The sequence below is a fragment of the Chenopodium quinoa genome, unplaced genomic scaffold (assembly GCF_001683475.1).
Source record: "Chenopodium quinoa cultivar QQ74 unplaced genomic scaffold, ASM168347v1, whole genome shotgun sequence".
Classification (NCBI taxonomy): Eukaryota; Viridiplantae; Streptophyta; class Magnoliopsida; order Caryophyllales; family Amaranthaceae; genus Chenopodium; species Chenopodium quinoa.
The window spans coordinates 1757351-1771901 of record NW_018742329.1 but is presented as its reverse complement, the minus strand read 5'-3'; the positions used below and the strand labels follow the sequence as shown (position 1 = coordinate 1771901).

General features: G+C 32.8%; 1 protein-coding gene across 1 annotated transcript; it reads right to left on the bottom strand.

The window, feature by feature from the left end:
* Positions 1-2502: 2502 nt before the first annotated feature.
* LOC110689942 (protein SRG1-like) lies at positions 2503-9325 on the bottom strand. The gene is made up of 4 exons (XM_021866764.1): positions 8916-9325; positions 5699-5946; positions 4576-4909; positions 2503-3438 (listed from the first exon to the last, which is right to left on the bottom strand). Exons 1-4 carry the CDS (start codon positions 9165-9167, stop codon positions 3181-3183), a joined length of 1092 nt encoding a protein of 363 aa, XP_021722456.1. The 5' UTR covers positions 9168-9325; the 3' UTR covers positions 2503-3180.
* Between the last annotated feature and the right edge of the window lie 5226 nt (positions 9326-14551).

Sequence of the window (14551 nt, the reverse complement as noted above, 5' to 3'; positions counted from 1 at the left end):
ATTGGCAACTCCTACTTGTTTCTTATAAAAAAAGCGTGATGATAGAATCAATTCTAATTCAAGGTCCCCCAAACAGTCAGGAATTCAAATCCTACTACACCTTAACAAGTGTAAAGTCCTAGCTTTTTAGTGGCCATGGGCATCTAAGGAAGGATCCCCTTACGATGGGATCATCTCCCTTACACAAACCGGATCAAAATTATCAATTCTTTCGGCCAAAACAGTATCCATAAGCAGAATTTGATGACCAATGTTCCATATTAGCATTTTGTACTTAAAAGGGATAGGGATATGCCATAGTTTCTTCCAACTAATACACGGAAAGGAGGGGTGCGTGAAAAAATTAGCGGCTAACTTATAAGCACTTTGAATAGTGAATTGACCATTAGTCTCAATGCCCCCAACAAAGGGTATCCTTAACTGAAGCAATAGTGGGGAGGGGGATGTTTTCAATAAGCTTGCAAAGATAATCCAGGATGATATGTTTTATTTTATTAGTGTTCCACCTTCCATAATTAATTTAATGATATGATTAACCCCCAATGAGCCATAGAATTAGGGATGGGCTTATCTATGATCAAGTAGATTAACCCACCCAATGACGAAACCATAAACAATTATCCCTCCCATTCCCAATCCTATAGGAAATTCCCTTCATAAGTAAATCTTTTCCTTTAAGAATATCCTTCCAAAGAGGAGAGTCATTAGTCCTAGGAATGCTATTAAGGAAAGTTGATCTGTTAAAGTATCTAGCCCTAAGAATTTTAAGGTTGCGCATACCAAGACCCCCTAGTCCTATGGGAAGGTAAACCTTTTCCCAACTAGTCCTATGTCCACCTTATTCAAAACGAAAAATCTATAACTTCCCTCCAAATCATCAATAATGGCATTAGGAAGCAAAGAAGTTTGCATAACATAAATGGGATACGAGTTAAGGACAAATTTAATTAGGGTACATCTCCCGGCCATGTTAAGGAGTTTAGCTTGCCAACCTTTAATTCTATTTTTAGTTTTATTAAGGAGATCAATATAATCCGAAATCCTAAGTCTATTGGGACTAATATTCACCCCTAAATACTTTCCAAACAAAGGAGCACCCTTAATATTAGAAACACTAAGGATAGTTCTCTTGAGGGACAAGCACATTTTAGTAGGGAAGATAACTTTAGACTTAGTAGGACTAATGAACAAACCCGACTTAGTTCCAAACTCAAGAAGCACTTCTTTAATAGTTCTAACATTACTAACCAAGGCCTTAGCAAAAAGAAACACATCAGCGACATAGAAGAGATGGGACACACTAACATCATGATCAATTTTTATAGGCTCCTAATGACCCTCTCCCACCCTTTGTTCTATCATCAAGGATAATCTTTCAAGACAAAGAACAAAAATATACGAGGAAAGGGGATCTCCTTGTCTAATACCTCTAGAAGGAATAAAGCTATCCGTGATTTCACCACTCCATAAAATAAAAATGGACGGAGTAGTGATACAACTTAAAATAAGACCGACAAGAGAGCTAGGAAAATTTAATCCTAATAAAGTTTCTCTTATAAATCCCCACTCTAACCTGTCATAAGCTTTAGAAATATCGATTTTGAAAGACATAAGGTGTTTTTTGCATGCTTTCTTAAAAAAGTGAGTAATTTCCTCAATAACTAAAATATTCTCATCGATATATCGTCCTTCTATGAAACTAAATTGGACCGGATAAATCAAATTTCCAAGGAGAGGTTTTATTCTATTAGCAACGATTTTAGTAATGATTTTGTAAATTGAATTACATAAACCAATAGGCCTAAAACCATTCATAGTTTCCGGTTGATCAATTTCAAGGATAAGACAAATATAAGTCTCATTCACATAAGCCGAAATCTTTCCTTCCCTAAAACAATTAGTCATAAGGTTAACAATCGAACTCCCTACCACATCCCAATATTTATGGAAGAACCTAGGAGCTTGATATCCGGACTCGGGCTTTTCATAGGAGCCATCATGAACAAAGCATTTTAACTTCCATAGCCTCTTATGTCAACAAGACAGCAAGTAATCATCACTTCCTTACTTCTTCCATATGGGACTTATTGGGACTTGGGTTACATAATCCCGCCCCCAACAATGCGATGCGTATCCCAGCGAACATATTTTTTTTGAAAGAAGTCCTAAAGGACACTAGATTTCATTAATATAAGCCATACAGCATCTACAATTGACATTGAACGATAATGAAAACGAATTTAACAAAATCAAACAAGAATTAATCATGGAAGGGCTAAGAATCCAAATACATATTCTCGATTCGTTGTCTCATACAACTTTTTGAGTGGATCCGTCTTCGCTTCACAATTTTGAGAGAAAGTAAATTCTTGTGCTGATTCCGTAACTCGAATCCGAATCATAATCAATAGTATCCCCGCACATAATCAACCCTATATATATATATATATATATATATATATATATATATATATATATATATATATATATTACAAAACCTTTATTACACTAATTCACATGTGATTTTTCACATACATCCATCAAATGCTTATTTGCGCATATATCGTTACACATAATAAATTGGAAAATTTGTGAGGAAGGTCCTTTTAAGTGGTCGACCTTGTGAGAAAGGTCTTTTTATAAAAAAAAGGTGGGACAAAAGGTCCTTATATCATGTTTGGGTTGTGAGAAGGGTCCTTTGACCATTTTTCGGCGTTGACTTTTTTATTTTCCGGCCAAAAAAAGTCACATCTAAGTTCTCTTTTTTCTCCCTCCTCTTTTCCCTCGTTTTCCCCTTTTTTCCCCTTATTAAACCCTAATTTGTGAAAACAATTAACACCAAAACTTCAATTGTAATCCCGTAAATTAAAATTGAAGGCTATTCAAAGTAATTCAAGGCTAATCCTCCCCACAATGAGAGAAAATAGGGAAAAAAGGGAATTGAACTTAATAAGTCACGTGCTTTACACGTGGCTTTTTTTGGCCGGAAAATAAAAAAGTCAACACCGCAAAATGGTCAAAGGACCCTCCTCACAACCCAAACATGATATAAGGACCTTTTGTGCCACCTTTTTTATAAAAGGGCCTTTCTCACAAGGTCGACCAGTTAAAAGGACCTTCCTCGCAAATTTTCCTAATAAACTGGAACGAACTTGTTTTGAAATACGTAGTATTATTGTATTAAGCGTCTTGTTCATTGATCCTCATGACATCAAGGTAAGATTTCCCGTCTAGAGCTCGAGTAAATAATCCCTTCAAGTAATTAGTGTAGCTAACCCGTTTAAATCGTGCTGGAGTATTTGGCGTAATTAAGCTGGGAATTGGGCCTATATCCTTATCAAAAGCAGGGCTGTGAAACGCAGCAACTGATATTATTTCCCTTGTTTCATTCACTACTGACCGGTGCAATATGCTTTTATATATTCCATTGCTCATAATCTTCATGCAGGTAAAAATGTCAGAAAAACATTAAATTTCTGATATTGAATGGTAATAAAAATTCATGGAGACGACAAGACATACACACTTCTTTGAAAATAATTGTTTAATTTTTTAGAGTATACGAAGTTATACTACCTCCGTTAAATGTTATGGGCAAGTGTGCAACTTTGGAATATTTTATATCTCACAAATAATAGCCCAAAGTTGCACATAACATTTAACTGAGGTAGTATAATATATATTATACATCACTAATTAATTAATTAAATCAAATATGTGATAATAAATCAAAGCAAGATGTATAAACTACCTACTAATTAAACATGTCATTGATACTCTATCTAATTTGTCTTCATGTCGTTGATACTCTATATTTGACACATTGATCATTAATATGTAATTTAATTATGAGTATAAATGTTACTGTAATACTCCGTATTATTAAGAATATATATATATATATATATATATATATATATATATATATATATATATATATATATAGTGAGAAATTTATGTTTAAAATTAGTAATGTTATCCATGAAAGCAATACATGAGTAATACTTCCTAATTTGAAGAACATAAGAGTATGGATAATATAGCTTAGAAAGTTAGGCTTATCGGGCGGGGTACAAAACCAAGACAAACACATTAGATGGCAATGGATTAATTAATTAATAATGAAATATTTGCTTATTTTTCAAAATAACAAGTGTTTAAATAATAATAAAAAAAAAACTTCATAAACATTATTAATACTTGTACTCCCTCCGTTTTTAAATATTTGTTCCACTTTTCTTTTTTTGACCGTTTTTAAATACTTGCCTTATTTCCTTATTTGGAAAGTTTTTACATATTTAATTCATTTCTCTCATCTAGTAAAATGTACATAAATTATATTTTATTAATATCATATTTTCTCTCCTCTAATTCTCTCCACTACTTTTGCTTTTTACAATTTTTTATTCTTTCACCTACCCCAATACCTCTTTATTTTATTACTTTCTTCAATTTCTCCTAAAACTCCGCAATGGAGAAATAGAGCAAGTATTAAAAAATGGAGGGAGTATAATTTTGTCATAATATAATTTGAAAATTGCATGTTCAAATCTTAAATGATAACTAATTGCTTACCTCCAAGATATCCCCAATGTTAACAACAAAGGCATTAGGGAGGGGATTAATTGGAACCCATTTGCCATCCTTCTGTATTTGAAGACCTTCAACTTCATTGAATTGGAGAAGGATAGTGAGAGCGACGGCATCGGAATGAGGAGTTAAACCGATGACCTTTTCAGGTTGCGGACATGGTGGATAATAGTTCATCCTCAAGGATTGATGCGCTCCCTTATGATCTCCAAACATCTCTGTCATTCTTTCAGTGTCAATCTTTAGAGCTTTTGACATGCAATCTAGAAGTTTCATATCCAAGTTTGGCAATTGGATTGAGTAATTTTCCATAGTATCCCTATGTTTGGAATTGCCAACAATGAGACTTCAAATTGGATTTGAAAGAATAGATCACAATACAAAATTTCTTATAAATGTAGAATTATGCATGATTCATTAGGGATACTAAGATACATATCTAAACAGACTTGGGTCGAAATTTCATTTAGACATGTTGATTTTGCACAAAATTTTTTTTATGAATGAAGGTGATATATATGACTAAAATTGTTGATCCTAAATAAATTATTATTAATCCCATTCAGCTACACTTTTACTATCTTTAGGCAATTCAGTTTAGTTTAGCTCCAATCAGTTCAGTTTAATTCAGCTTCTACTTTCTTTCTCTCATAAAATATTCATTTCAGCTCTATTAAAATCAGTTCAGCTTTAATCATTTCACTTCAGTAAATGTGAAAACACTCCTTAATCACAGTTATTAGGGAGAACCCTTGATATAGAGATATTTAGTGGCCAATAATTTACTTAATTTTCTTTTTGTTGCAGCAATTTGACTAAAATTAGAAGAAGAAAAAAATTGTTGAAAGGAATTAACTGAAATTCAAAATCAAGTTAATTTTTCAACTTTTCGTCATAGTCCTCCAAATCCTTAATCCTCAATTTTTCTGCATTCTATTTTCTTGTAAAAGCTATACTAATACATATAAATGTATTTGTAAATAAATTATCATATCTTCCAACATAGGTATTTTATGTTTATTTTTTCCTTTTTCATATGCATTTGCATGAGTGCATTCTACAGAGTAATAAGTATAGTTAAATGTTAGATAGGAGAAAGAGAAGGAACCTGTAAGGCAATGGTAGCATGGGAAGCAAGTTGGGTTTGCGTTGATGTTTAGGAAGCGTTGTCAAGAAGAAAATATCAGCCCAATCAAGTTTTTGCTCTTCAGATACAACGAAGGCTTGCCCAAATCCTTCCACCTCGCCTGGTGTTTGCCAATATTTCTTCTTTTCTTCAACTGGCATATTGAAAAATTCATCGGTTTCCAACTTAAATTTCTCCAGTAATGATGTGTCAATCCCATGGTTTATAAGCTGCACATAATAATGTCATTGTGATTTCCAGATTGATGAACGTTCATTAATTCCATATTTTTGTTGCACTAATTGTTATCTTGCAATAGCTGGTTCCTATATGCACCTGTACGGTGCAACATACAATCGTTTTGTAGGAAAGAATATGATATATAAAAGTAATGAACATATAAGTATACAGAAAAGAACATATTATTAAAATGTAATGAACATACGTACCTAAAGTAAAAATAACATACTATCAAAATGTAATCTAACATATTTACTTTGTATTGCTTACACTTATGACTTATTCATCTTTTTACAATGACTTATTTTAATACATTATTTTCCATGCACTCATTTACCTTCTAACACTTGTTCTTCTCTGCATCAATTCTTGTACAAATGTGTAAAGAAGTAAGAACATTGAAAATAGAATAACGGAAGGTCGTATGTCACATAAATTGCACCATTTGCACGAAACGTTGAGGTCATTAAAAATGCCAAGTACGTGGTGCAAAATGCAAATCTTTAAATGTTGGGTTAGGTGGGTTTTGTTTCTTTTTGTTTGGCCAAAGTTGGTGGGCTATTAAAATAATTGAACACTACCGAAGATTAATGTCTAATTATCTTTGAACTTTAGTTACTTTATTGATATAATCCTGCTTTTATTTTTCAAATGAACGGATTACAATCATTCGTATCCAAGAAAATTCAAATTGCTTCTTCTAGTTTTGTAAAATGCATCACTTTAATTTTTTCAATATTTATATATTATATTTTATTTAAGATTATTTACTATTATTATAAAAATGGTATTAGGGGATGCTCTCATCGACTGAACTCAGCTGAACTGAACTGAACTGAACTGAACTGAACTGAGCTGAGCTGAACTGAAGTGAAATGAATATTTTATAAGAGAAGGAAATTAGGAGCTGAGCTAAACTAAACTGAACTGAGCTGAACTGAACTGAACTGAACTAAATTGAGCTGAATTGAACTGAACTGAACTGACAGGCCCTTATAATGTTATTATGTAATATATTACTAAATTAGTCAGAATATCTACTTTTATAATTTTGGTTAATGTCCAATTTTAAAAATTGGTGGTTAAAACTTTGGATTTTTTTTTAAAATACAACCACAAATTTTACAAAAAATGGATTATAACACCACATAATCTCAAACTTTGATTATAACACCACAAAAAAATCCAAAAATTGGATTTCACCACCTTCTAACTGAATTTTGGATGAAATCCGTTAGTGGGACCCAAGATAGACACGTGGCAATAAGACATTGGTTTAAAAAATAAAGATAAAATTTTTAAAAAAAAAAAAAAGAAAAACACCCTATAACCCTCACCCAGCCACTAGCCCACCACCAGCGGCCGCGACTCCACAGCCGGAGACTCCTACTGACGCCGACAACCCTTCCTTCACCGGCGAAATCACCGCCCATCATCCCCACCCACCACAGCCCCCCTCCCCGCGCACAAATCCCACCAATCAATCCGTGCAAACCCTTACCACGAACCACCAAAAACCACCCATGTCGTCGCCTCACAGCAAAATCGATCCAGCTTGGGCTTCGAAAGTGGTTTTCGACCGGTTTGAAGGTGAAGCGGAAGTACAGGGGTGGTTTTTCGAGGAGGAAGCGAAGCGGCTGGGAGGTTTCGGCTGGGTTGGGTTAGGTTTCGGCTGACGGTGGTTCGACGACGGTGTGGGCTGGGGTTTCGGCTAGTTTAGGTTGGGGTTTCGATGGTGTGGTGACGGCATCGGAGGTTTTGGGGCAGGGTATGGTGACGACGGTGGTTCAACGACGGTCTCGGAGCTTCGGGGGTTAGGTTTGGGTGACGGTGGTGGGAACCCACCGGCGGTGGTGGCTGGTTTAGCATTTTAGGATTTTTCTTTTTTTTTAAAAAAAAAATAATTTTTTTTTTAATCCAATAGATGAGTGACATGTATCAAAAGTGAGCCCCACAAACGAATCTTGGATGGAATCCGTTAGTAGGTGGTGAAACCTTTTGTTATTTTTATTTTTATGTGGTGTTATAATATAAATTCGAGAAAAGGTGGTGTTATAATCCATTTTTTTCAAAATATGTGGTGTTATTTTCAAAAAAATCCGAAAATTTTTTTTAGGGCAAATACGCAAATCCAAGTAATGCATTTAAGAAACAAAACGAATCTATTATTACTTTCTTCACTCTTAGGGTTCTTTTATAGTTGCAACAGTCGGAATTCATTTACATAATTCATTCTGTACTGTCCTATTAGATTTATATGTTGGGTAAAATATAATCATGCGAGATATTTTTTTAATCATTATTTCTGTAATTAGAGATAGAAAGGATAGAAATTGTGTATTGAAAAGCTAAGCGAAAAAGTCAAAAAATTAAAATCAAAAGAAAAATGGAGAAAGTGTCGTATAAATTTGACTATATCTATACTTCGTATTTAGTAAAAACAAAATTTATTTTGTTAAAAATACATCTGAACCGAATCTAGGCACAGTGAAAACCAAGCAAAGCTTGGTCAAGTGAGGTGGCAAAACCACCTCACAACCAAAAGTTTATTGGATCAAATCCCACTAGAGGCAATTTGGAGTGGCATTCCCTTACCTTTCCCCCCACTTTCAAATTGTCTAGTCCGCTAATCCGAGTCGGGTCGGATTACAGGTCCGACCCAATAGGATCCTTCTCCATACCATAAAGATATTAAAAAATAAAAAAAATAAAATCTAGACACACTGAAATGTACGTACGAAAATACAAATAGCCAGTCACTATCGGTATTGAAAAATATGACTTCAAAAGGAAAATGTGTCAAATATCATGCATGTATATGAACTAAACAGATCAGACCAGGATCACAAGCCGAGCCATAATAAAAGGGTCAAAACAAGCCGTGATGGGTCATATTATGCACTGATCTAATAAAGTGTTGTGATCAAGAAAGAATATATTCAAGTAAAATCAAAAGTACCTGGAAAAAGCCCCAATCTTGGCATGCTGAATGGAACTTCTCCAACTCAAAGCCATCTTTATTGATCAACTTTTCAAAGTTGATAATTGGAACTTGAAGATCATTATCAGCTTGTATAATCGAAGGGTTTTGATTAATCTGAACATATCTTTCTGGAACTTTTGCTAGTGATCCTTTGGCTAGCTCTTGAACACTTGGTACTAATATTGATTTTCCTACTGTTATACTTTGGTTCTTATTAGCAGCATCCATTTCTTTGCTTTTTCCTCACTAATCTCACTATCTATTAGATATGCTCAAAATCCAGATGCTTTGTATTTGGATGGTATGTGTCTATATGAAGTGCAGGGCCGTAGCAAGGGGAGGGCAGTTGGGGCGGCTGCTCTGGGCCCCTTGTTAAAAAGCTCAATTTCAATACAATATAAGGCCTCAAATAAATATACTTCATACTAAATAATATTACGTGTATATACATTTAGCAAAAAAAAAGAGAAAGAAAGAAAGCCAGAAGTATGTACTATACAACACTACAATAGTACTGTAGTATTCCAGAATATCAAATGGCATTTTTGGTAAATGTATTTCATCCCTAATTTTTAAACTTATTCACTTTCCCAAGTGAATTTGATTAACAAAAAAAAGTTTAATTTTAATTGTATCCCTATTTTTGGTAATTTTATTTTTCAAAATGTATTTCATTACAATTTTCAGTTAGTTAAATTCCTTCTCTATCGCAATTCAATTAAAGATGAAAACTATAATAAACGATCATTTTACTCTTAAATTTTCAACGTGATTAATCTAATTATATAAAATTCTCTTTGCATACCCTACTTTTATTTTTGAACGGTGTTGTAGGGAATAATTTCAAGCCTTTAAAATCCCACTAGCTTGAACCCCACTGTGATCATACACTAAAGTACGGTGGCGTCCAAAAAGGAAGAAGATAGAGCAAAAGAGTCGCCAACAAGTTTTTAAAGAACTTGTAAACCGTTCACGAGGTGAAGGTTACACCACTTAACGATCCAAGAGATCGTCAACTCCATAAGGTCATGAACCAAATGAGGGTTCGGGGATGATGGTACAAATCCAACCTAAAAGAGATTGAACCTGCCCTAATAATAGGCCTCTACTTTATTCTGCTCGTATTCATGTGCGCTTTCTGACTAACATACAATCAATGGGATTAATCCTAAACCTGTTTAATCTATGCTGGTTGAATATTAATGCACAGATAAACTATTATTGGCGATTACTTGAATTATAATCACAATTAACCCTAACAAGATTATTAATATCTTATTAAGCGTGATTATAAGTACAAATTCCCTTTAAACATGCATAAAAGGTGTGATCAAGCAATAAAGAATAAAATAATATGTATCAAGCAACATAATAAATAATCAACATCATTAATAATAATAATAATAATCATAAATAAAATTATCATTATCAAAATAATAATAATAATAATAATAATAATAATAATAATATTCATAAATAAAATAATCATCGTTAAAATAATAATAATAAATAATCATCATTAAAATAATAATGATCATAAATAATAACAATTATAATAATTATCATGTTCATGTCAATATTAAAGCATAATAAAAATAGCAAGATCCTAGGCATGATACTAACAAGATTAATAACAAATCCTTGCATGTCACTAAGCAATAAAAATCAAATCTTTAGCCCTAACATGATACTAACAATCATAAATATTAGGAAGAGAATAAAAGACATCATACTTTTAATCATACTTGATATTAAAGTTACCCTAGACATGATACTTGGAATCAAAATAACAATCTAAGCATGATTTCTATATCATAATATCAATTAAACCATTAAAGTACTTACTTGGATGCCTCGTACCTCTTTCTAATAACAAAATACACACATTAGTAACTTCAAGGAAAACAATAAACAAACAATTAAATTAAATAATTGAAATAGAGATTTGGGACCAAACCCTCAGAAATTAAAACCTTTCACGTTTAGGGCGAAGGCAACTTCGAATATGGCTAGGTATATCAAGATCTTGTGAATGCGGAATTTTGTATGAAAAAGTAAAGTATTAAAAAAGAATGCTAAAGAATTAATGTTATTGAAAATTGATGAATGAATGATGAAGATGAATGAAGAGAGTTAATGAAAACTTAAGAATAAAGAGAACTGGTGAATCATAAAGTGATTGTTGATGAATGTTGATTGTAGATGATGAATGAAAACGGAGTTTTTGATACGATATTTATAGAGAAAAACATCCAAAAAAGATAATTTATCAAAACAGAGTCTGAAGATCGAAAAACTAACTTGGCGCCACCCCAGGCTCATTGGCGCCAGGACCAGTGGCTAGCGCCAGGCGCCAATGGCTGGCGTCTGGCGCCAATCCTGATTCCAGACGCCAAGGCCTGGGGTTGGACGCCAAACCGGATTTTAACGCGTTTTCAAAAATCTGATAATTTTACTGTACTGGAAGATAAAATAATATAATTTCAGTCGAAAATGCTATTTGATCTAATTAAAACTCTGAAGAGTCCTAATTGAATTAAGAATGATAAGACCTTCTAGAATGTTCTAGAAGACCAAAACCATTCCTAATTACATTAGAAATGATAAATCATATTAGGCCCTCCCCTAGATCATTGGGCCGTACTTAAAACTCAAACCGGGCCCAGTTTAGTAAATTGGCCATAAATTCCTCAACATTCATCAGAATTGGGCTTATAATATATCTTTGGAAAGGTCTTTGCAAGCCCCATCCAACTACACCACTATTGGACCCATATCATGGACCAACCAAACTGGATTGACTGTTTTCTTAAAATAAAGTTTTCAAAAACAGAGAGAAGAGAAAAGAAAAGAAAATAAAACTTTCCGCAACACTAGACCTTTCCACACTTTCGTTTCATTCGATTATGATTCGACGTGAAAGGCACTCATCACTGAGTTTGGTTTTGGGGAGACACAAATGGGTGTCTACAGGTGCATACACGACTTTATTCATCAAGATCTCTTCTTTGTATTAAATTATATTTTCTTTGTATTAAAAAAATATAATGGATGGGTTGGATACTTGGTTTGAATGGTTTGGCTGGTGTAATTACTTCAACGAGAGTTACGAGAATGTAATTTCAATGTTATATGAAATTTGATGTTTATAAATATTATTGATCATAATAAAATATTTTTGCATACCCAATTTTTAAAAAAATTTATATATATAGTATATGTGAATTAGGGCCCCGATTTATGTTTTTGCCCCAGGCCACCGAAATCTCAGAAACGGGCCTGATGAAGTGTATAAGAAATTCTGTGATAGTGATTTATTAGGCGTGAATCAGGCCAGGCCTTCTTTGTAATGGTCCAGCGCAGCATAAATAATAAGGCCTTGGACTTACTCTAGCGGTCCAGTGTTTGTGGCTCTCAAATGATTATATGGATTTTATAATCGTTGTGGACTTGTGGTTGTGTAAGGCAATACTACATTTGCTTATAATAGGACAGCTAACGCGCGCGATGCCTGCGCCATATCTAGCCATATTCGAAAGTTCTTTTGGTTTGACCTTAAATTATGAATTTAGTTGTTGATATGTAACAACTATATTTAGGGGTTTAATTGTCAAAGACAACTTTATTTTTTTAAAAAACACCATGGTTACTAACATTTATGATAGAAAATAAGTAAATAAATATTTTTAAGGATATAATTGTCCAAATACTTTTCATTAATAGAAACTTGTACATATTAATAAGGGTACATATGTAAATACACTTTTTAAGGGATAAATTTGGCATCACACTATTCATAAGAGTAGTTTTATACTTTTTATAAGGTAGGGATTTATAAGGTAGGGATAAGATAGGGAAATACCTTTTACAAAGTTTATATGTAACTAACCACAATGTTTGGTCGGAGATTACTTAAAATTAGGGGTTTATCGATCAAGAGTTATTTGGTCAAAGGTTACTTAATCGATTAGGGGTTATTTGGTCAATCAGGACTTACTCAGATAGGGATTACTCATTCAGGATTACCTGGTCAGTGTTATGGTGTGGGCTTGCCGGCCACATGGTGTGTTTATTATGTTATATTTCTCTAGAAATTTCAATATTTCAATTATCAACAATTAAAAAACCGAGCATGGCTTAGGAATTGACTAGTGATTAACATTTGGCTTTTCGTTCTTTTTTTTTTTTTTTTTTTTTTTACTATTATTATTATTATTATTATTATTATTATTATTATTATATCTCAAAACCATACAAAGTTATACAACCTATAGAAAATTAGTGGGAAGCCAAGATACAATCTGGTCCCCCACTCCTCTAGCTATAGAAAAGCAACCCAAGAATTTGGTTGATACTCCCTATTTTGTTACCCGAGTCATGATTATTTTCATGTGGTATATGTAATGTGGGGATTTCCAATAATGAAGAATTGACTTTTACATATGTTTTGTAATACCCCATATTTTTAAGCCTATTTAATTAATTTTAATCATATTTATTAGATTTAAATATGTTTTAATTTGGGTTTAATTAATTTCCCTTATAGAAAAGTTATTTTCTTACAAGATTTTTACCTTTATTTATTCAAATTATATTATACACTTTATTTTAAGGTGTGTTCCCTAAGATATTTTGAGTTATTTATTTATAAATAGTTTCTAAACTTTTGTGATTTCAAAGTGATTTATTAAGAAAATTATAATTTGCTAAACTTTATTAATAAAGTTATTATTTTAAGACTTTAAAGTGATAAAAATTTCTATGAGTCTAAACCCTTTTCTGAACCATGACCATAGTTATTGGGCCATTGACTTACTATCACTTTTCTCTAGCCCATAAGAATACTTTGAAGTCCATTTTACACATAACCTAAATCAGATTTTTGTAGCCACAAAATTAAAGGAAAAAGAAAATAGAAACCCACCCCATCTTCCCCAATCAACAACATCAACGTATGATGTTCATACACCATAACTATGGAAGATTCTTTCAATTTACCTCTCCAAATGTTACCTCCCCTAGTCTATTAATCTAATGGTAAAAATATTTTCTTACACTTGGAGTTCATCCTCTCCATCACCATTATCAAGTTCTTCTCAACCATTAGAAGCACCACCCAAATCAACCAATCAACATTGAAGCTTAATTTGATTTCTTCACCATTTTCACCTATAAATAAAGCAAGAAACCAATCAAATTTTATCTCAATTTTAATTGTAAGAATATCCACAAAATTTCAGCAATTAAACCCAATTATGAATCCCAAAAGTTTCCCCTTTCTCTCTCCTCCGCATCTCCTTGGCCGCACACCACCACCAACAAGCCCATGACAGGCTAAAGTCGTATCACCTAATAAAAAATTATTCCTAAACCTACTAACTAATAATAGATAGGGAAGTAGGGTCGAATCCACAGGGAAACGATTCTTTCTATTCCTAATTAATCTAAGCAATCTAAATTATTAACAAATAAAATTATGGTAAAAAGAATCTAAACTACGGAGAGTAAAAGTAGGGAAGAATAAGAATAGAGAAAATCAATAAATAAAAGACCTAGGGCATAGGTTCACCAATAAACAATATTCCAGGGTAAAACATAACAATCAATCATCA

What these genes read in the sequence shown, in the direction of transcription:
- LOC110689942 (XM_021866764.1), bottom strand. Translation starts at nt 9,167, where the DNA reads ATGGATGCTGCTAATAAGAACCAAAGTATAACAGTAGGAAAATCAATA. An exon ending in AAGATTGGGGCTTTTTCCAG is followed by an intron (nt 5,947 to 8,915) that starts GTACTTTTGATT and finishes TATTATGTGCAG; the next exon opens with CTTATAAACCATGGGATTGA. An exon ending in ACATTGGGGATATCTTGGAG is followed by an intron (nt 3,439 to 4,575) that starts GTAAGCAATTAG and finishes ACCTGCATGAAG; the next exon opens with ATTATGAGCAATGGAATATA.